A 19647-nucleotide genomic window follows, 5' to 3' on the forward strand; every position below is an offset into this window, starting at 1 on the left:
GGAGGAATTAATAGTTCTGTTGGTAAGGGCATTTCTTAAAATGCAGGCTTTTTCAAGTCTGTTCTCGGAGTATCATAAAAGTATGTATTAAGTGACTTGTGCTGTGGACAGACACTTTCCCAAGTTAACACAGTAACTGAAAGTTTCGTTACTTGTACTTGTTCTTAAACCCCATAAAGGGTTGAAGGAGTTTTTTTGTTACGTTTTCATGCACTGGAAATAATCTCACCCCATTATCTTTATGCACAAATCTGAAATGTGGCACTTGGTTCCCTGCACTGACTGTATGGATTAAATCATTCTTTTGATCCAGAAGAGGAGGAGTTACTGATAAGGGCATATGCCCTTTCTTTGGTGAACCAGTCATTGGAGGAAGACGCCTGACTCTGCCTTTCGTTCTGTGCTTACGTGCTGATGGCAGAAATATGCAGACGTGCAGGAGTTACAGCTTCACAGCAGGCAGAATTACTTTCCTCATTTTGGCTCCTTGTCTGTTTTTACCCAGCTAGCCAGGTTTCTCACCTCCAGTTTTTGTAACTCAGGTTATCTGTTGAACTGAAACATCTTAGCTGACTGCAGGCAGGCTTCCCCCCTCAGAGGACAAAGCCTCTACGCCAAGGACTACTTTTCATCAAAGGCAGGCAGGATAATTTCATTTAATTTTAATTTTGTAGGGAATAATGTTTCAAAAAAAAAAATGCTTTGAGGCAGACTTACAGCATGGGAAATTGTAGCTCACAAAGGAAGAAGCATAAACCTGAGAATTTGGGATGTTGTGGCTATCCTAGTGGCTTTAACTATTGGGTGGAAATGACTTTTTTTCCAAAGCAATTGGCGCTGGCAGACAGAGACGGACCACTGGTTTGATCTAGGATAATAATTTCTGTGAAACTATTGACAGGTTGTATTTAATGCGATGCCACTGTAAAAAAAAAAAATTTCCATTAAATAAGTGTGGTTTATTTTGTTTTGTTGGGGCCTTCAACACAGAGTATGCTCAGCCACTGGTAGGGGGAATCGTCGGCACACTTCATCAGAGATCAACCTTTAAACCAGAGGAAGGGAAAGAAGCAAGTTATGCTGATTTGGACCCTTACAATTCACCCATACAAGAAGTTTACCATGCTTATGCTGAACCACTACCTATAACTGGACCAGAATATGCTACTCCAATAATCATGGACATGTCCAGCCATCCCAGCACACCTCTTGGCGTTCCTTCCGTTTCCACCTTCAAAGCTGCAGGGAATCAAGCTCCTCCACTGGTTGGAACTTACAATAAACTCTTATCTAGGACAGACAGCGCATCGTCAGCACAGGTGCTGTACGATACACCAAAGGGGCAACAAGGGCCAGCTGCTGCCAACGAATTGGTGTACCAGGTACCACAGAGCGTGGCCCACTCCACTGGGAATAAGGATGAACTGAGTCAGCTCACGAGTAAGGTAGAATGATGGCTTGTTTTTAAAAGCCAGTTCCATAAAGCTGACACTTTCATTTTTTTAACTGCATTGTTTTGATATTGTTAGTCTTAAATAATGCAATGTTGAACCAAAAGATGTGGTATGGGAGGTCTGGGAAACCAGTAATTCTGCCTTTCTTTAAGCTGTATATGCAACTACAGCTTGTCTCCTACAAAACCGTGGACTTTTTTATTACTACTGTACAACTGTCTGTCAGACATGAGAGAAGAACTCTTCAAGATTAGCTTCAGTAATTCATAGATGTGAATGATAAATTGGGAGAAACAGTTTAAAGTATGAAAGCCAGTAATTTCTTGCTAATGGTACTATTTCTAGGGGGGGGGAAAAAACCCAAACCCAAAGCTCCTAACTTTCGAAGATCTATATGTAAGCACTATAGCTTCTAAAATTCATTTTACCCTATAAAAGCCCCGCACAACTTTGGACTTTAAAAACTAGTCGGGACTGATGGGAAAAATGACACTAACTTAATGGCATAGAATAGTTTTGATTCTAAATTATGTTATTTTAGATTTTGTTCACAGGATTAGGAATCATCAGCTGTGTGTTCCTCAGAAGGTTCCCACCATTTTTGTTAGATCTGCTGTCTGTACAGTCAGTTTTCTGCCTCATCTCCTTAAGCCACTCAGTCTTGTTCCTTCCTAGGGATCCAGGAGGCACAGACTAAGTCATACAAGCAAACTGCATGACAACTGGTTTTACTTTTTTTCCCTACTAAACGAAGGCTACTCTGAATAGCGTCTGCCTCAAATTCAGACTTCCCTGATGGTCAGTGTGCAAGAAGCATCCAGGTGTCTGACGTGACTGAATTCAGAAAGGTTCTCCCTGCCCTACTTCCCCCTGGAGTATATTGTTGTGTGTTAAGATGTGAGCATATACAAAGATATGTATATACTTTTGTGAGTGCTTAAGGAAGCACACAAATATTCTAATGGTGCACAGTTTGTGTTATACACGCATTTAGCACATATGGTACGTTTTAGCACAACTGCAAAACTTTAGCCTTAGGGCTTTTCTTATGATTGTTCTTATTAGAAGTATAAAAGATTCCAAAACCTTTGCAAGAGAACTAGTACTGTTCCAAAGAGTGTCCATTCCAGAATGTTTAATGGAAATTGTATCCTTTGAATGCTCCAGTGTTCTCTACTATGAAAACATTGCAGTTGATCTTCTAGCTGGGATAATATAGACTAGTTTTAGCTAGGTAACCATGAAATGAAAACAATTTGGATGTCATAGTTGCCATTTTTTATCTTGTTAGAAACAAAGCACAGCTTTTTAGTCTAAAAGTAGTAGAAAATACCCACAATAAAAATGCTTTATTTTTATTGTAACAGCACTGTTGGGAGGATGATGAATTCTTTTATACATGTGAACCCCCCCCCCCCCTACCTACACATTAGCCCAGTTTTATGGACTTCAGTGATTGTTTGTTTCTGTGATGTAATTCAAGTGAGCCTTGTTTATTGCCCAGGGTCCTTAAACTAGGTGAAGAATATCCAAATCCAAACTAAAATACTTTTCAAGGGGGCTGCCACCATGTCTTTATACCAGTACGGTATCCTAACTTATCACTTGAAAATTTGTTTGCACAGGGGCTATATATAAACTCAGTAATCCAAAATTACTTGTGGCCTGTTCAACACCTAGAATATGCTATTACATACTCTGTGATACCTTAAAGCCTACATTTTTTTGGTCATTCATTCTCATTCATTGAGAATTATTTATTTTTTTTTTTTAGACTTGGGTGTCTAAGCCTAAATGTGAATGTAAGTAAGGGTGGGATACAAGACCCATTCATGAAAAAGAAATTCCTGCCTCTAGTTGTACTTTTGATGTTATTTCAACTTTTTCTGCTTGTTAAAGCTAGTCTGCAATCTTTGTAGTTTTGATTAAACAGGTGAGTGTTCTGACCCAACAGCAGCAACTATGACTTTGAAATTATCTGAGCTGATTTTTTGTGGGAGGTTATTTGTTTGCACCAAGATGTGACATACTTATTCCAGCCAAGTTAAGAAATCTCTGCATTCTCAAACTGTATCAGTCTAGGCTTAGAAAAAATAATCTACCATAAAAATAAATGGATGTGTTCAAGTCAGTAAAGTTAACACACTTGGATTTAATTTATACTGTAGGTCGGGTATGGTAGAACTGTGGATATACTGTAGGCTAAGATGGTGTAAGAATTAAACAGTTTCTCTACAGTGGGTTATTTTTTAAGCAACCGTAATGCAGTTTCATTATCTGAGCAGCACGAGCTGTTGACTGGAATGGATGTTTTTAAGAATTTGAGTCCCTTTTCTGATATAAATTAGTCCCAAGCTCTGCTCCCTGCTCTCAGCTTTGAACATGTTATCTTCTAGGGCTAAGAAGATAACTGAATATGTAACAGTTGGGTTTAAAATGTATACTACAAACTGTTAAACACTGATTCCGAAATGCAAGTTGCGTGACACACTTAACACTAGAATTCTCCTGTGTACAGTACAAGCAGAGGTATATTTAAGTGGCTATGTCATACATGTGAAGACATATGGATACAAAATGTATTTCAATCTCGTTTGGCTTGAGTATTCTCCCAGAATGTATGTTTTTACCTCAGCATGTATTGTAGTTGCTCAGTATTTGTATATGTTGCTAGAACTTAGACTGTATAAATAGCGAGGGGGTTTTATATGTATGTTAAAAAGTATTTTAAATAAATTGTACATACATATTACTCAGTATGTTTGCATTTAACACTTACCTTATGTCCAATTCATTTGTAGTTTGGAAATGCAAGGGTGATTTATGAGTTACCATACTACAACAGGGGTTATGCCCTTCCTCCAAGAGTGACATTGTATTGTTTCCTGGCAGTAGGTGTATGTGGCCATCAACCCACAGAGGACAGGTTGGTCCCTGCCCCATCTCACCAAGCATTAGAAGTAGTAAACTGGCACTTACCAGAGCAGTCTTTGCATCTGGAGTCTGCTGCAGGGGCAAGTGGTATTTACAGGAGGGAGCTTCCACGGAGTTACCTGCTGCTGGCAGAATGCCACCTCTGGAGTCATGTGGGATGAGGCACAGCACAGGCAGGTCCCCCCTGTTAGTGTAATGAGAAACTCAGGCTCCAGTCCAGTATTATTAGGTGCAGAGACAATACTGCCTTGCCGCCCCCAGTCTGCACACCACCGCTATACTGGTAGAGGGGCTGCTAGTTTATTCTTCGACTAGACCATGGCTATTTTCTAATTCCTGGAAAAAAGCTGCTTTTGCTTTCAAGGCTTTCCTCTTCTTTATCTTAATTCTAGCATTGCAGTTCCTAAAATAAGCAAATCATAATTACTTTTTTTGCAAATAGAGCATTAAAATTGGATCCTAAATGGCTTAGTCCTGTGTCTGTCAAACTGAAACATGCTTGTAACATTATAAGCAGACTTGGCTTCAGAAAATGAATGCCAGCATGCCTGCAAGCATCCCTGCTTTAGGTGACCAGTGTTCTAGAGGGACTGTTCTCAAGTGGGACGGCCATCTGGGTAAGGCAGAACACTTGCTGTTTCCTTATCTGTTTCTGAACCTTGCTGAACATCATACATTCTGCATGAAACATAGCTTACCTGAAATACTGCTGCTTGGGCTGTCTCAGCTTCATGTTTAAGGTTTTCTGCATCTTGGGTGATGGAGGGGAGGAAAAAAAATTGAAGCAAAAATGTATCTAGATCTCTAAAAATGTTGCAGGAGCAGAAAACGCCCTACTTGTACACACCTTAGCACGTAAAAAACCCTCCTGGCATACTGTTTTTTTATTACTCTGCCACAAATACTCTACAGAAATAGCGAAAGACCATGAGGAGTGCTTAAAAGGCCAAGTATACTGTTCACTACACAAATAGCACATTATTTCTAGGAAGGAAAGGTCCTGAAAAAGTAAAGCTTTTCATGTAAATGAATAAAATTTGTCCTTTGTCCCTAAGAATAAGTGTTCAACAACTATACTGGTTTTGTTTTACACTGATGAAAATAGAACATACTTATGCTTGCAGTAAACTCTCTTCTCCTCCTGTACTGGGAGTTCACGGGTGTCTCATTGCTAGCTGGAAGAAACTCCTGAAACTCTACTAGACACTTCAGATGTCTCTGAGCATTAAAACATCAAAGAAATGCACGTAATGGGCAATGCTGACATGGGAGGAGACTGGCACTAAGGAATGCTACTGTACATAATAGTCCAGTGAAAGTCAGCTTTGGAAGTTGCTGTTCAAACTTTTCCTTAAGTAAGTCTCAAAACAATTATTGTTCATGTAATCAAATATACCATGGTTCAAATTTGAGAGATGCACGACTATCACTTTTATGAAACTACATGATCGGTAACCAAATTCTGATCTAAAAAGGCAGGTAAAACTTGAAACTGGTGTCAGGTTTCAGCACAGCCAGAAGTTTATACCAACAGCTGTCTCTGCTGCCTTGCAAAAGGAAAAGAAATGGGTTTTTTGCACATGCAATGACAGTGCTGCACATGAAACTGGAAGATAGACTCCTACCTACACACACATTTAAATGGCAGAAGACTAGAACAGCTCTTAAGTGTACTTGCCTGCATGCTGAACTTCAAATCTATCGTGAAATTACAGTCTACCTAAAATTAAACTAAAAATTAAATAATGTTGGTTCTTTTCTGTTAGCTTTTTTACCTTTGTATGCAGCTTTAAGCAAGACAGAGTCCAGAACAGTCAGGATGCAACTGAAAGGGAAAGTAAAAATCGACGGGTCAGGTTTTACACTAATACAATGCCACAGTGCATAAAAATAAGCTTACCTAAAATAGCTACGCTAGGAATGATTGATTTTTCATGTGTTGAAGAAATTCTAAATCCTCTGTTGTGCATCTGTAACCTTTTATTCTTTATACTCTTTCTATACTCACTTTCATTGAAGCCTGGTTAGAAAGGAATGCATGCTTTTTTTTTGTCTAAAAGGAGGAGTTAGGCCAACTTTCTTACTACCAAGATGCCTAGCACTTGCACAGGAGAGGAAAAAGAATTCACTAAAATACACCTCTGTCTGAGAAGACCTCAGCTCACTGCACTGTATTATTAATAACCTAAAGGAAGTGAAATAGAACCTTCTGTCTTTTGTCTCCTTGTGCATGCTTTCCTCCCGACCAAGCTGGAGCATAATGGAAGGCTCATAGCTGAGTTCTGTCTGCTGCTCCGAGAAGTACTCACTTGGGTTTCCTTCACCCAGCCATCCACTTTTATTTTATTTTTTTAAAAAAGAACCAACCAAACCCCCAAAATAAAACCCCTAAAAGCCAGAAGTCTCTGCTTTTTCAGGTTTGGCTGAAATTAGCCCATGGCTTTTGGCAAAGGAGAGGGCATGCAGAAAGCCACGATTCCTTCAAGAAATTATAATAAAAAGGATTTGTAAAAGCTCCATAATTAGTCAAGAATGTCCATTAGTGCAAGCAAAGCACAAAAATGCAGCCTCTGTCAAGGCTTCTTATGAATCTGCTCAGGAAAGAAAAGCAGGTGGAGGCAGAGAAAGAAAGTGCAGTGGAACAACTGTCACAACAACTGTCTATATTAATAGTTTTGAAAAGCTGGTCCTGCTCCCTGACCTGTCAATGACTGCAAAATTTTGCAGTGCTGTTTTCAGTTGAGGTTTGTAGTATCAACTTCAATGGAATAGTTTAAAAGGTAAACGTTGTTTCAACAGTTAAATGACATCCCTTAACTGCCAAAGTAATGAAAAGGTGTCTGTTTTGCGTTTCATGAACTGAAGAGACAAGGAAAGGAGTTTTTTTCCATAGCAATTATTAGGAACAAATGAGGAATGGCTACAAAGAAAACACAGCAGAGGGAATTTTAAATGATGAGGACCTTTAGCATAGTAGTTTTTGTAGTTTTAAGATCAAAAGGCAGACAAGTTTCACACATACCTCTAAGAGGCAATAAAGAAAGTAATTAAGAGCCTGATGCAAATAAACCAAAAAGGTAAGTGACATTTTACACTCCTTCATGCTTCAAAGGGAGAGAAAACAGAACCTTTTAACTACTTTTAACAGTCATCTCTAGCACAGTGAACTTAATTTAAAGGAAAGATGAAAATTGGACAAACCACTGGAAAACTCCTCAGTACAAGTAAAAGACTTTTAAACCAGTGTGGACTGTCATACAAAATACACTATAAAGAAACTGGCCAGAAAAAATAAGAGCAAACATCTTTTAATATTATCTACATTTCAAATTCTACCATTCAAGCTAAGAAACTGGAATGTATCATTTACATTCACTGCAGTCTAGCAGACAACAGTACCTTAAACAGGAGTGTGTACAGACATGAAACTAGTACCTGTCTTAAACCTGTGTTTGATGTATTGTTCATTCTCATGACACAGCAGTGAAAATTTCTGATTCACAGGAATCTTGCTGACATTCAAGATTTGTTTTGCTCCTGCTGTGAACACAAAGTAATATTCTATTTCAGAGATAACAGCATTGTAAAACACACATAAAAATGTAAACTCATTTGTGTATGTAAAACAGCTATGATAGAATATATTCAGGATTCATTCAGGACTGCATTTGCAGAACAAAAATTAGAATAATTTTAAATTAGACAAAATACTGCAAACAAGCCTCTGCTTTTTTCTTCAGGTTTTACGATAACAATTTTGGAACAAAAAACAAAATGGAGAAAAAAAATTAAATGCCAAAGGAAGTCCCTAAGCCATTTATATTGAAAGGTAACTCACTCCAATGTCTCCTTCTGCCCAAGAAGACTGATTCATGGGGAGCAAAAACTTGCATTTTTCAGTAAAGCTCAAATAGATGTTTCATAACCTTATGAGCTTTCCCAGCCGCAGTTTCACACAACAAGAAAGCATCGTACTGGTCCAAAAAGTCATTAATGTAAAAAAAGGCAGCCAGAACAGGGTTCTCAGCCCACGTAAGTGCATTTTAGCTATAATCCTGGAAAGTCATCTTCCTTCAGAGAAGTGGACAAAAAGACCTCATGTTCCTGTCCTCAATTACTCAGCATCCTGTCTTAAGTCACATCTGGCACAATACACACCATATAAATAAGCATGCACCACATGCTTACAATATATGGCATTCGATCCTATTAGATAAATCTCACTATCTTAAATTATTCAAGACACAAAATTATGTCAGAGCTTCAAAGACTAAAATAGTTCATTAAGCACTAGTGAAGAGCAGTTTTCCAAATATTGACAAACTTCTGAGGTAGGCAAAAAGCAAGCTCCCCCCTCCCCTGCTCTTGCATCCATAAAGTTTCTAAGGCTTCACTTAAATGACACTTCTGATGAGGACATCCTCTCTCCCCACAGCAGCTAGATCCCCAACATAATGTTAGGTCCCAATTTTGCAACTAAGTTAATGTAGGACAGCTTCCATGTTGGTTTTGGTGGGGCAAGGTCCAGCACACCCTGGAATAATTAGGCCTTAGAATCTGCCCAGGCAATGTATGGCAGAGGCTTAACATAAACAGGCTCCAAGGAAATGCTCTTGTAACTTCAAAAGAGATTTTTTTTTGGTGTGCTTGCTAAGTCCTGGTTGGTTTTTGTTGATTTGTTGTTGTTTTTTTTTCCTGCTTGCCATGTCCTGGTTGTTTTTTATTATCACTTCTTTTATACCTACCTAACATCAATCCTTCCGTTACTAGCCTAGGTGGCCAGCTGCCTAGCTTATTATTTTACATTCCTGAGGGTATTTCTAAGCATGTATTACATAGCTATAGTAAACCATGGGGCACTTGGTTAACACCAAACACTTAAACCACTCCTCCAGCACCACGGACTTCCAAAATTTCAGACTTGTCTTCCAGCCCAGCTTTTTGGTAATCAAAGCAAACCACAATACAGTGGTTATTTTGACAGTTATTTTCATTTCCCAAAATCAAATGGTATCAAAATCCAATACTTTGATGTAAAGGAAAAACCCCCAACGTCTTAACAAAATTCCAGTTCCTAACAACAGACTATAACAAATTATGTTTTGATTATGTTTTCACAGCAAAATAAAAATAATTTATGCTTCTGTGCGTATTTTATAGCATTTTTTTCAACACAGTAGAGGAAGATGAAACCATATACACAAAGAACTGGTCTGCTACATAAAACAAACAAACAAAAAAAAGCTAATTATTAAACCAAACTTCTCTCATAAAACTAGACCTCCACTGGCAGTAATCCCAATCCAAACAGTGGCAGATACTAAATTTGTCAGTATGAAAAGACCGAAACCATTATTCATTATGCCAAAAGTTTTAACTTTTTTTGCATCTGTATCAGATTTTAAACTCATAAAATAATGAAACAAACAGCCACATGATATGCAGTACTAATAAAGCTGCCTGGAAAAATGAGTTCCCACTGAGTTGACCTCAAAGACAACTTGAAATACAACTGTATTACTATTTTCAAAACCTGTCCATATTTCTAAATTTGACTTCTTATAAGGCATGTGTATGACTGAGTTAGCATCAAAGAATTCCAAGAATATTTTTTCCATAAGTCACAATACCAGCCCTCTAATAAATTTTAAAAAGATATCCGCCCTTACTCTCAGCTGTAATGATGCTATTCCCTTTTTGTTTTCTGTAATGCCAGCAGAATTTGGACACCAAGAGACTAACATATATTGGTATGGGGAATCTTTTGTTAGCATAGCTAATCTTTTTCCTTAACATATATCTGTGCATTTGAGACATTTATTTTTCTGTCAGTATCCACCACCAATTACTTCTCTGATTTATCAGTCTGCAGGACAGGTGCTTGATAGTTGGAATGACTAGGTCCATCTATATACCAGTTGAATCCTCCTTCATAAATGACAGTTTAAAAACTTTCTCTAGCGCTGATGAATTACTTTGTTGGTACAGACAGGGATAGGAGGAAGCCATTTTCCTGCGGGAACAACACTATTATACTTTAATTTAGGTGGGTTTTTTCGGAAAAAATTAACTAGTTATGAAATGTCAGACTTCTGCAGGATCTTGGATACAGGACTTACCTGGCATTCCTTTTTGCATCTTCAAACTTTGCTTGAGTATAACCTCAGATGGTTTGCATGTCCTTCTAACCATGAAGCTTCATATAGAACCAAACAGAAATTTAATATTAAAAGCTGATTTTCTTTAACTGATCATTTATCTATAAATATAGGCACAAAGAATGTATTTAGAATAATCTTTTATATAGTTATATGCTATATGTAGTTCTATTTCAAGATAGCGTTACAAAGTTTCGCAAAATAAAAACAAACCCTTATTCTCACGTAACTTGAGGAAAAACAGCATGTGAAACCACACTTTTTTTCTGTACAAACCAATTATATAAAAATACCACTGTCTTAATCAGGTTTTCTCCAGTACACTTGCAAGCCAGTTTTGCCATGAACTGAAGTTTATTTCTTCATAGCATTGACAACTCCACGAAAACAAAACAAGTGGATTGTATTACCAGCAACTTTAAGGTTGATTAGTAAAGTAAGACCTTGACTGTATAATCTAAATATGCAATGATAAATACTTATAAAAATCCTACTGAGTCAAACTTAAAAATGCCTGACTTCTGAGTGTGTTTCAGCTTTAAAGTTTCAGCTTTAAACATGAAAAATAAAATTTTTGCTTTCATATCAAGTGAGGTATTAGTCAGCTCAGAACATCAGTATTTACACAAAACAAGCATTTTATACTTATTATTACAAGACATTACTGTACATCTTTTTATTAGCTACTTTCAGATGAAAACTACTTTCAGATGAAACAAAAGGCCTCAAAAATAAGCAAACCACAGACTTCCTATTTTTCCTACTAGAGAGGGAAAGTGCTAATGCCTGGCAAATGCCAGGATCAATCCAGCGTTTTCCTCTCAAGCACTTTATTGATCAGTGAGGACTATGCTTGGTATGTGTGAACTGAGTTGGAGGGAAGCATACGTTTTCTTAGGCTTACAAAACAAAACAATTTCCCTGATTCTGTTCTAGTAAAAAGTAAGTTGTGTCCAAATGTGCCTCTTTCGTATAAAGGCATCTGGAAGAGCTGAAATGGTTTAGTGATGTAAATCCGAACCTTGGAGATACAAGATTAGACATGGTGCATTGCTTGAGATGCAGTTGTCACATCGTATCATCTAGTATTTGCCTTGGTTTGACTCTTCCCCAGCTGGCGGCTGGCCCTGGAAGACAGTACCATGCTAGATGGCCCCACTCAAGATTGCTCATGTTACTAATTTTGCCCGGTGCTACCTGTGATTTGGGAATCTCTGGGCTTGCTTTCGCAGAGGCTGTTTGTACACAGAAGGCCCAAAAAAGCTGTGTTGTCTGACCACACTAATAAACACAAAAAGAAAGAAAAGAGAAGGACCCCATACTCTGTTTGTACAGACGCAGTACCGAAGCAGGTTTGATCCAACACTGGGATCTCTTCTAAGGCCACGACTACCGCAGATTTCCGCGCAGGAGACCTGTGAGCCCTGGTACACCGGAGCAACGCGTCTGGCAGGTAACGAGCACTCCACTGCAGATTTCAGGTGAGGCCCAGGCTCACAGCTGCCGGGCGCGCCGCCGCAGGTAACACGGAGACCACCAGAAGCACCAGCTCCAAAGAGCGCTTTCCGGAGCCAGCGTGACGAGGCAGCGTTTTCATACAGACCTGTCCCCACAGAGAGCACGGCAAATCCCCCGGGCCCAGCCTCGGCCCTGCTGCCACCACAGCCCCTCCCCTCAGGCCGGCCCGCAGCTACGGCGCAGACGTTACGGCGACCGGTAAGTCCCACCCCAGCCCCCAGCTCCTCGGGGCTCCATTGGCTGCAACGAGCAACGCTCCTCCCGCCCGCTGCTCGCCGATTGGCTCAGGGCCCCGCCGATCAGCGCGAGAACGCGACCGCTAGGGTGAGCGCGGCGGCCGGCTGGGCCGGCTAATGAGCCAAAATAAAGATAACGCTGGCCAGAACGGCGGGGAGCAGGAGGATGGGAAAGGATCTACTCAGCGTACTTTAGTCTAAAGAACAAATATGCCAAAGACTTGACTACTAAAGACTTGCATTTTCCATCAGTTTCTAAGGAAATCATGCTCTGCCTCTGCCTGTATCCCCCCAAAATAATTTTTTGAGTAGCATTTGGCTGAGGAAAACCTGCCAATGTGTCCACAATATTACAGTTGTTACGAGTTTTATGAACTCAGAAGGGAACAAGAGAGAGTGCAGACTGTATTACAAATACACAGCTGAGGCTACCTTTATATAAGCCTCCTTGCTTGAGAGCTACTGGTCCACCTCTTACAAAAAGAAGAAAAGCCCAGAATCCAAAATGGGAACAACTCAATTAACTTTGGTATGCCCCTGAAACTTTAAAATTACACCCCCCCTGCAGGAAGGGAACATTTCCCCCCTCCCCCCCCCCCCCCCCCGAACTCAGCATTATTGAATTGAAGTTGTTAGGGGAAATAAGCTTTCAACAGCTGAGAACACTTAAAATTACACCTGACACTCATACTTCATTTCTTTCTACAACATGATCACTATCACCTGTTAAGCAGATATGAGAATTTCTGACAAAGCAAGTAAGTTTCAGGGCAAATCCTAAATTAAAAAATTTAGCCTATGTAGTTACGCTGTGTGAGACATTCCATTTCAATCAAAGCCCCCAAAAAGCCAAAAAGTATGAAAATGCCCAACAGGCTTATGCCCTGCCTTCTAATTTTATTACCTCTCTTTGAAAAGCAACTCTCGACCTTTTTAGTTAAGACTTGGCTTTCCACTGGTTGCCTGAGGTGAAGTTACAAACTTAGAAATCTGAATAATAAATTCCTCAAGCTACAGCCTAAAACCCATTGGCACAATTACAGTTTATACATCTGTTAAGCCATTCTTGTATTTAATTCAATTTATCAGTAACAAAAATATGCAGAGATAAAATCTTATCCATAGTTTGACTTCTTAGTTCATCAACTTCATTCAGGATCAATGCCTTTTTTTATTTTCAACTGCGAAGCCAGAAATGACAGTGCATGAAGAAAGCTTATTCAAAGACTTTCTGTGATCATTACTGGACCTCACGTGAGACCCAACAACAGCGAGCTTAAAACATGGAAATTTGACTATAAACACTGGATTTTTTTGTACCAAACTCGGCAAATAAAAACCTGTGCTTTGTTTTGCTCAGTCAAAACAGGAATGGCTGACACCAAAATTACATGTAAACACCACTGATGTTTGTCAGCCCCGGATTCTGGTGGCCGACCTCCAGCCATGGCTTACTAGTCATCAGAATATAGTACTACGAAAGACCTTAGATGCAGAAACTATCGTCTGCTTTATAGGCCTTTTAATTCTTGTAAGGTGTAGCTGATGACTCACTGATTATTCTTTTATTAGTTTTACTTTTAGTGACTTTAACACTGCTGCAGTCAAAGCAACACACTGAGCACAGGACAAAGGTAAAAAACTGAAGCAAGGCCCCTCTTTCACAAAACTGAGAGTACTTCAGAAGTCGCTTACTGTCTAAATTCTCTTTGTAAATAAAATTCCTGGGATTTGAACTAAGACAGATAAGCAAAATCACTCATGGCACTGCTTGATTTGTCCATGGGCTGCTTTTCTTACTGACTACCTCATTTCATCAGCCTCTAAAATAGACAAACTGCACACAGCACTACCTCAGTGCTCTTCCCGCTCCCTTACCTTTTCCACATTTCCATACTTTAACTCTGCAGGCAACTCAGACCACTACAGAGGTCAGAAGTGTAGCAAGCCATAGAGACGTCCTGGCAGCGCACGCTGCTTTCAGCAAACACCTGGGAGGGGGCTCAAACTCCTGGATGTCCCACATGTGGATGGCACAACACAGGCCAGCAGAAGCTAGTCCACGCGGGGACTGTAACCTCATTACATGACTACGAAACACCCTGCCACCCACCAGGATGAAGCACTGCCGGCGCGTTTTCTTGGCGTCCAGTGTTAAATCACTGACTGTTTCTGCCCAGCGTTGGGGGACGCAGTCCTGTTGTCCTCTGCCACCATGACAAATTTCTCAGCACACCCACTGCGGGGAGGAGTGTTATTAACTGCAGATGTTACTATTGTCCTGAGCTGTTGTGAAGCCTCTTTCTGCACTGTCAAATAGCTGCTACATTTTACCTCAGAGGCAGTGACAGAAGCTCAGTATATATCCCCCAAACGTTAACTCATTATGACAACTGGGGCTATGGGCAGATACTACTTCCTTCCCTTTTTCTTTTAACCACTCTGGGTTTTTTTGACACATTTCTTTTCCTAGTGTTTTCCGGTTCATTGTCATTAATAATACAGTCCATAGAAAGCCCAGGGATTCGTACAAGAAACCTCAAGAACTTTAAACCTAATCTTAAACCCTGAATCCCCTACTACTATAACTGAGTTAACAGAGCTGTTAATGGAACAGTTTCTCATGACATGCAGGAATCATCATGGGGAAAAAGGCAAATAACTTCAGGCAGCTGGGTCTGACGCAGTAGAAAACCTCATATTTTTCACAAGTGTTTTTAATTGTTTCAATTTGAAAGGGATCATTTTAGGCAGTTTAATGCAAAGAGACAATGGCTGCAATTGAGTGGGAGTATAACTAAACAGCCTTTTTTCATCTTGTTTCATGCTGTATATTTGCCAAGAGAGTACATAGTACATACTCAGTAGATACACAGATATTTTTATTAGAGCTGTCTGAAATATAAGCTTTCCAATGAGCTATTTTGATTTCTTTACCCATGGCAATTACCATTTGCTATTATGTAAATATTGCCTCTACTTGCACTGCACCAGAATCAGCCCTATTGTCCTTTTCCTCTCCTAGTTGGCTATATGGGGAAAGGGAGAAAACTTTTTTTCAGGCATTCATGAATGTAAGCAAAAGCCAAACAAGCCCCACTCTTCCTCTGCCTGGCTTTCCATAGCCTGGGGAGAAAGAGCAAACAAAAACTGCTCAGCAAACCCTCTCTTGCAAACAAGAGGCCACCAAAGCAAAGGCAGCTGCCCAAGGCACTCCCAGCTCATAACGAAATTGTTCTTGGTATTGTAGGGAATAATGCAATTAAAGAGAACTGAGTCAAAACACCTTAGCTCAAAAACTGTGCACCATAGTTCAGAGAGTCTCTACTTTCCATTAAAAACTGGGAATTTTTTTTTACTTAACTTGGCTGCTCTCCAAAATCATACGGGCTTTCCAGATCACACGTCAGAATACACTATCATCTTAAGCAGTTCAGCCAAATTTCTTTGCCTCCATATCCAAGAGCAGAAAAAGTACTTTGCCCCTTCCACCACTCACCCTCCTTGTGCGATTACTGTTTATTCTCAAATCAGCTCCGTCTCTCATACCATACTACTCCCAACAGAGGAAAAGAGCACCTTCTTATCATGTGATAAGCAACCATGTCCTCCTATTTTAGATCTAAACTTAAATCCAAATTGGTATGCAATCTCTCTTGACACTACCAAAACTTTCCAAGCCCTCTCTTCTCTGAACTGCTGTCTTTGACTTTACTTTGCTGTTAGACTGATTTCTCAGAGGAAAGAGAGAAATCTTTTACACTGCAATGCGTCATTAAAATAAATGGCACCCCATCCAAACACTATTATTAATAATCTCCATGCAACACAGCTGTTTATATAAAATAGATGCAGCATGTAACTAATTTTTCCAGATTCTATAGGTCTGTGATCATGCAAATCTGTTTCACATGAAGGACTCATCCCTTTATTTTTAGATGAGTTAAGGAAATGTCTATGTTTAGAATACAGAAAAACCAAGGCAGACAGATATGGGACATATATGCATGAAAGTGTAAAGGCTGAAAAAGACTTGGAAAAAGTCTGTAACTGAAATGCTACTGAAATATCCTGTAACTCCTGCTTGACTTTTACGTCTCTATATATAGATATACATCCCACTAATGAAATTCAATCCTAAAGGGAGCTGGCAACCAAAAGCAGTACAACTGTTTTTGACATTAAAATACAGTGCTCTCATACCTCCCTGTAATTTAGAAATGAGATTTAAATTGCATATTTTTTTCATAATAATGGGTTATTTTCACCTTCAGATATTTTCGCCCCTGTTAAAACTGATCTCCCATGTGTAATTGTCATCTTCAAAATTACAAATGAAAACATACATTAAAAAACCCCAAACCCTAGAAGCATATATCCCATATAGCTCACCTGTTTTAGTCCATGTTTATCATATAAATTTAGATTACATCTACTAACAGGAATCCTTTGTCCAGTTTTACATTTAATAAATATCCACTCCCCAAAAGAAAAAAAATACCAATAAATAATGTCCTCCTTTACTTAACTGTTCTAGAAAAAAGATGGGGAAAAGAAAAGAAAAAAAAGAAAAAATGCACTTTCTAGTACTTCAGGCATCTATGATCTCATTAATTAAACCCCATTTCTGACATGCATCTTTCTTTTTTTGAGAGTTAAGGAAACAGGCAAAGTTCCATCACCTCAAAGGGACTGAATACATGGCAATGATGAGAGAGACAAAGCTTTAACTAGCAGCAACAAAGGAATAAGCATTTTCCTTTGAAAGCAAAAAAAAATTTTTTTTAGTATTACGCTCTTTTCTGAAGTGCTGGCATCTGTAGGAAATTTAATATTTTTGATATGCCAAAATATTACAAATAATGGCAGTAACTCTTTTATGCCTTAGTGATGTAGCACTCACAGTGGTGCTGTTGACTTACACTTTCCAGGTACAGCTCTGAATTTTATTCAGCAACCTTAAACTGGGACATCTTTGTTTTGAATTGACAAGTCTACATAAGTTAACCTCTCATGTAAAAAGGCCCACTTACTCTTGGTGGATGTATGCTTGACAGATAAATGAATTAAAATTAAATTTTGAAACATTTTACAAAGGCTTTTCTTTTTTCTTTACTCAAGACACATAATCTTAATTCATAAAATCGAGTGTGCAAGGCAAAAGCAGCGCTGCACCAAAGGCACTGCATAGGTCATGACACTCCAGGTATTTTAAAAGCAATTTGTACCTCAGTAAAAGTGCAACATAATACTTTTTCTCTCCAAATCTCAGTATGCTTTCCCTAATCAATTTGACTTGACGATCTCCTAAAAGCCAGAATAAGTTAATTCAAAATCACACTGGGTTTTCGTCTGGAATCATGTTTTCTGCTGCTGACAGCAGCTGACAACAGGTGACAATCCCCACAAAGACGCCACGATGAGGAGCAGCTGATGATAGTTTTTACTGTCTGTTCCATTAGGCCAGTCCTTCAGCCAGGGCTCTCACTCCTGTTCCAGGCCCTGCACAAGTGGGGAATAAGGCAGCAGCAGCATAGAACAATTCCAATAAACACTTCACATAGGTACTATTCCTCAGTGTAGGCACTGAGGAACACATCTACAAAATTTTCTTAAAAAGGCACATTCATGCAAAGTCTGGCACAAGGGGCAGACCAACAGCATAGCTGTGGCACTGGCACAAAAGGCGGTGTAAGGAGGTTGCTAAAACTTTATTTTCCTCCCTTTTGAGCAAGGTAGGTTCCATCGCTTCATCAAAATTGCCATTCCTGCTGCTCCGGTCTGGGCAGCACAATCCCGAATGACACTACAGAGCTGCTCAGAGTTAACAACAGTAACTGCCAGAGCTCAAGCAGCCACTTCCAAGGACACTGCTCAGAGGGTACAAGATAGATGTAAGACGTGTTTAAAGCTGGGGTAAGATGAAAAAGAACTTTGGGTTTATAAACAAAGACTTAGACAACTTCTGGACTAATAGAAAGAGGAATCATTGAATGGTTTGGGTTGGAAGGGACCTTAAAGATCATCTAGTTCCAACCCCCCTGCCATGGGCAGGGACACCTCCCATTAGACCAGGTTGCTCAAAGCCCCATCCAGCCTGGCCTTGAACACCTCCAGGGCTGGGGGATCCACAGCTTCTCTGGGCAACCTGTTCCAGTGTCTCACCACCCTCAGAGTGAAAATTTTTTCCTAATATCTGTTCTAAATCTACCCTCTTCCAGTTTGAAGCCATTCCCCCTCATCCTATCAGTACATGCTCTTGTACAAAGTCCTTCTCCAGCCTTCTTGTAGGCCCTGTTCCAATACTGGAAGGCCGCTATGAGGTGTCACCGGAGCCTTCTCTTCTCCAGGCTGAACAAACCCAACTCTCTCAGCCTGTCTTCATAGGAGAGGTGCTCCCACTGATCATTTTTGTGGCCCTCCTCTAGACCCGCTCCAACAGGTCCATGTCCTTCTTATGTTGAGTGCTCCAAAGCTGGATGCAGTACTCCAGGTGGGGTCTCATGAGTGGAGTAGAGGGGCTGAGGAAGGTTTGTTTGAAGACAGGTTTTCCCTGTGGATGGGTTTGAAGACACTGTACATTTCAAGAGAAGAGGTTCTTGCACAAACCTCTGGCAGATAATGGGCGAACTCTAAGTGCTGTTTCCTAGACTCTGTTTTCTAAATAAGTTTGTTTTTTTCTGGAAGGCATTGACTCACTGAAATACATACCTCATTATTCAGTCTCCTTTTACTAACATTTTTACCAGATACTTCATGAAGAAATAAAATCAGTGACAGTTGCACTGTGGCTTAACCACCCAGATGACATATCATTTCCTGAAAGTCAGTTTCTCAGAGGCTTTAAAAAAAAAAAAAAAAAAAAAAGGAGAAAAAAAAAAAAAGGCTCCTGTGGTCTGTTTGGAGCCAGAAATCGTAAGTTCAGCTTTGGCAGCAATTCCCATCAGGGCTTTCCAGAGGGCTGCATGGGATTATATTTTCAAAAGGACTTAAAAGGTTTAGGAGCATGTCTCACTGTTAAAAGTGATTTAGACTAATGAGCTTAAGCATTGCTAAATGTACTGCTTCATGCTCTGTCTTGTCCAGTCCTGTGAGGGGTAGGGTTCTCTCACAGCTCATGACAGATTTTGATGCAAGGGCTTGAAATACTGGAACTCCATTTCTACAGCCTTCTGATGGAGGTGACCGGCCCCGACCAGGAAAAGCAGAGGGGGACGCGCACCTTAGCCCAGCAGGTCAGCATAAACCAGCGACAGACCGAGGCTGTACTAAACTTGAGCAGCACCCCGTCTGCGGCTCCTGGCACAATTATGAAGCAGAGATTAAAGGGAACAGTACCTTCTGTGG

At 39.9% G+C, this 19647-nt stretch overlaps 1 protein-coding gene across 1 annotated transcript in view; it reads left to right on the plus strand.

The window, feature by feature from the left end:
• The window catches only part of DCBLD2 (discoidin, CUB and LCCL domain containing 2), a gene marked incomplete at its 5' end in the record, with an annotated part of 43493 nt that extends 41404 nt beyond the window's left edge, over positions 1-2089 (plus strand). Inside the window, one exon of the mRNA XM_082498619.1 lies at positions 991-2089. Coding sequence (XP_082354745.1) covers positions 991-1454 — 464 coding nt within the window. The 3' untranslated portion in view covers positions 1455-2089. The remainder of the gene's footprint in view (positions 1-990) is intronic.
• Positions 2090-19647: the final 17558 nt, after the last annotated feature.

The sequence above is a fragment of the Vanellus vanellus genome (genome assembly GCF_965231255.1).
Source record: "Vanellus vanellus genome assembly, chromosome: 1".
NCBI lineage: Eukaryota > Metazoa > Chordata > Aves > Charadriiformes > Charadriidae > Vanellus > Vanellus vanellus.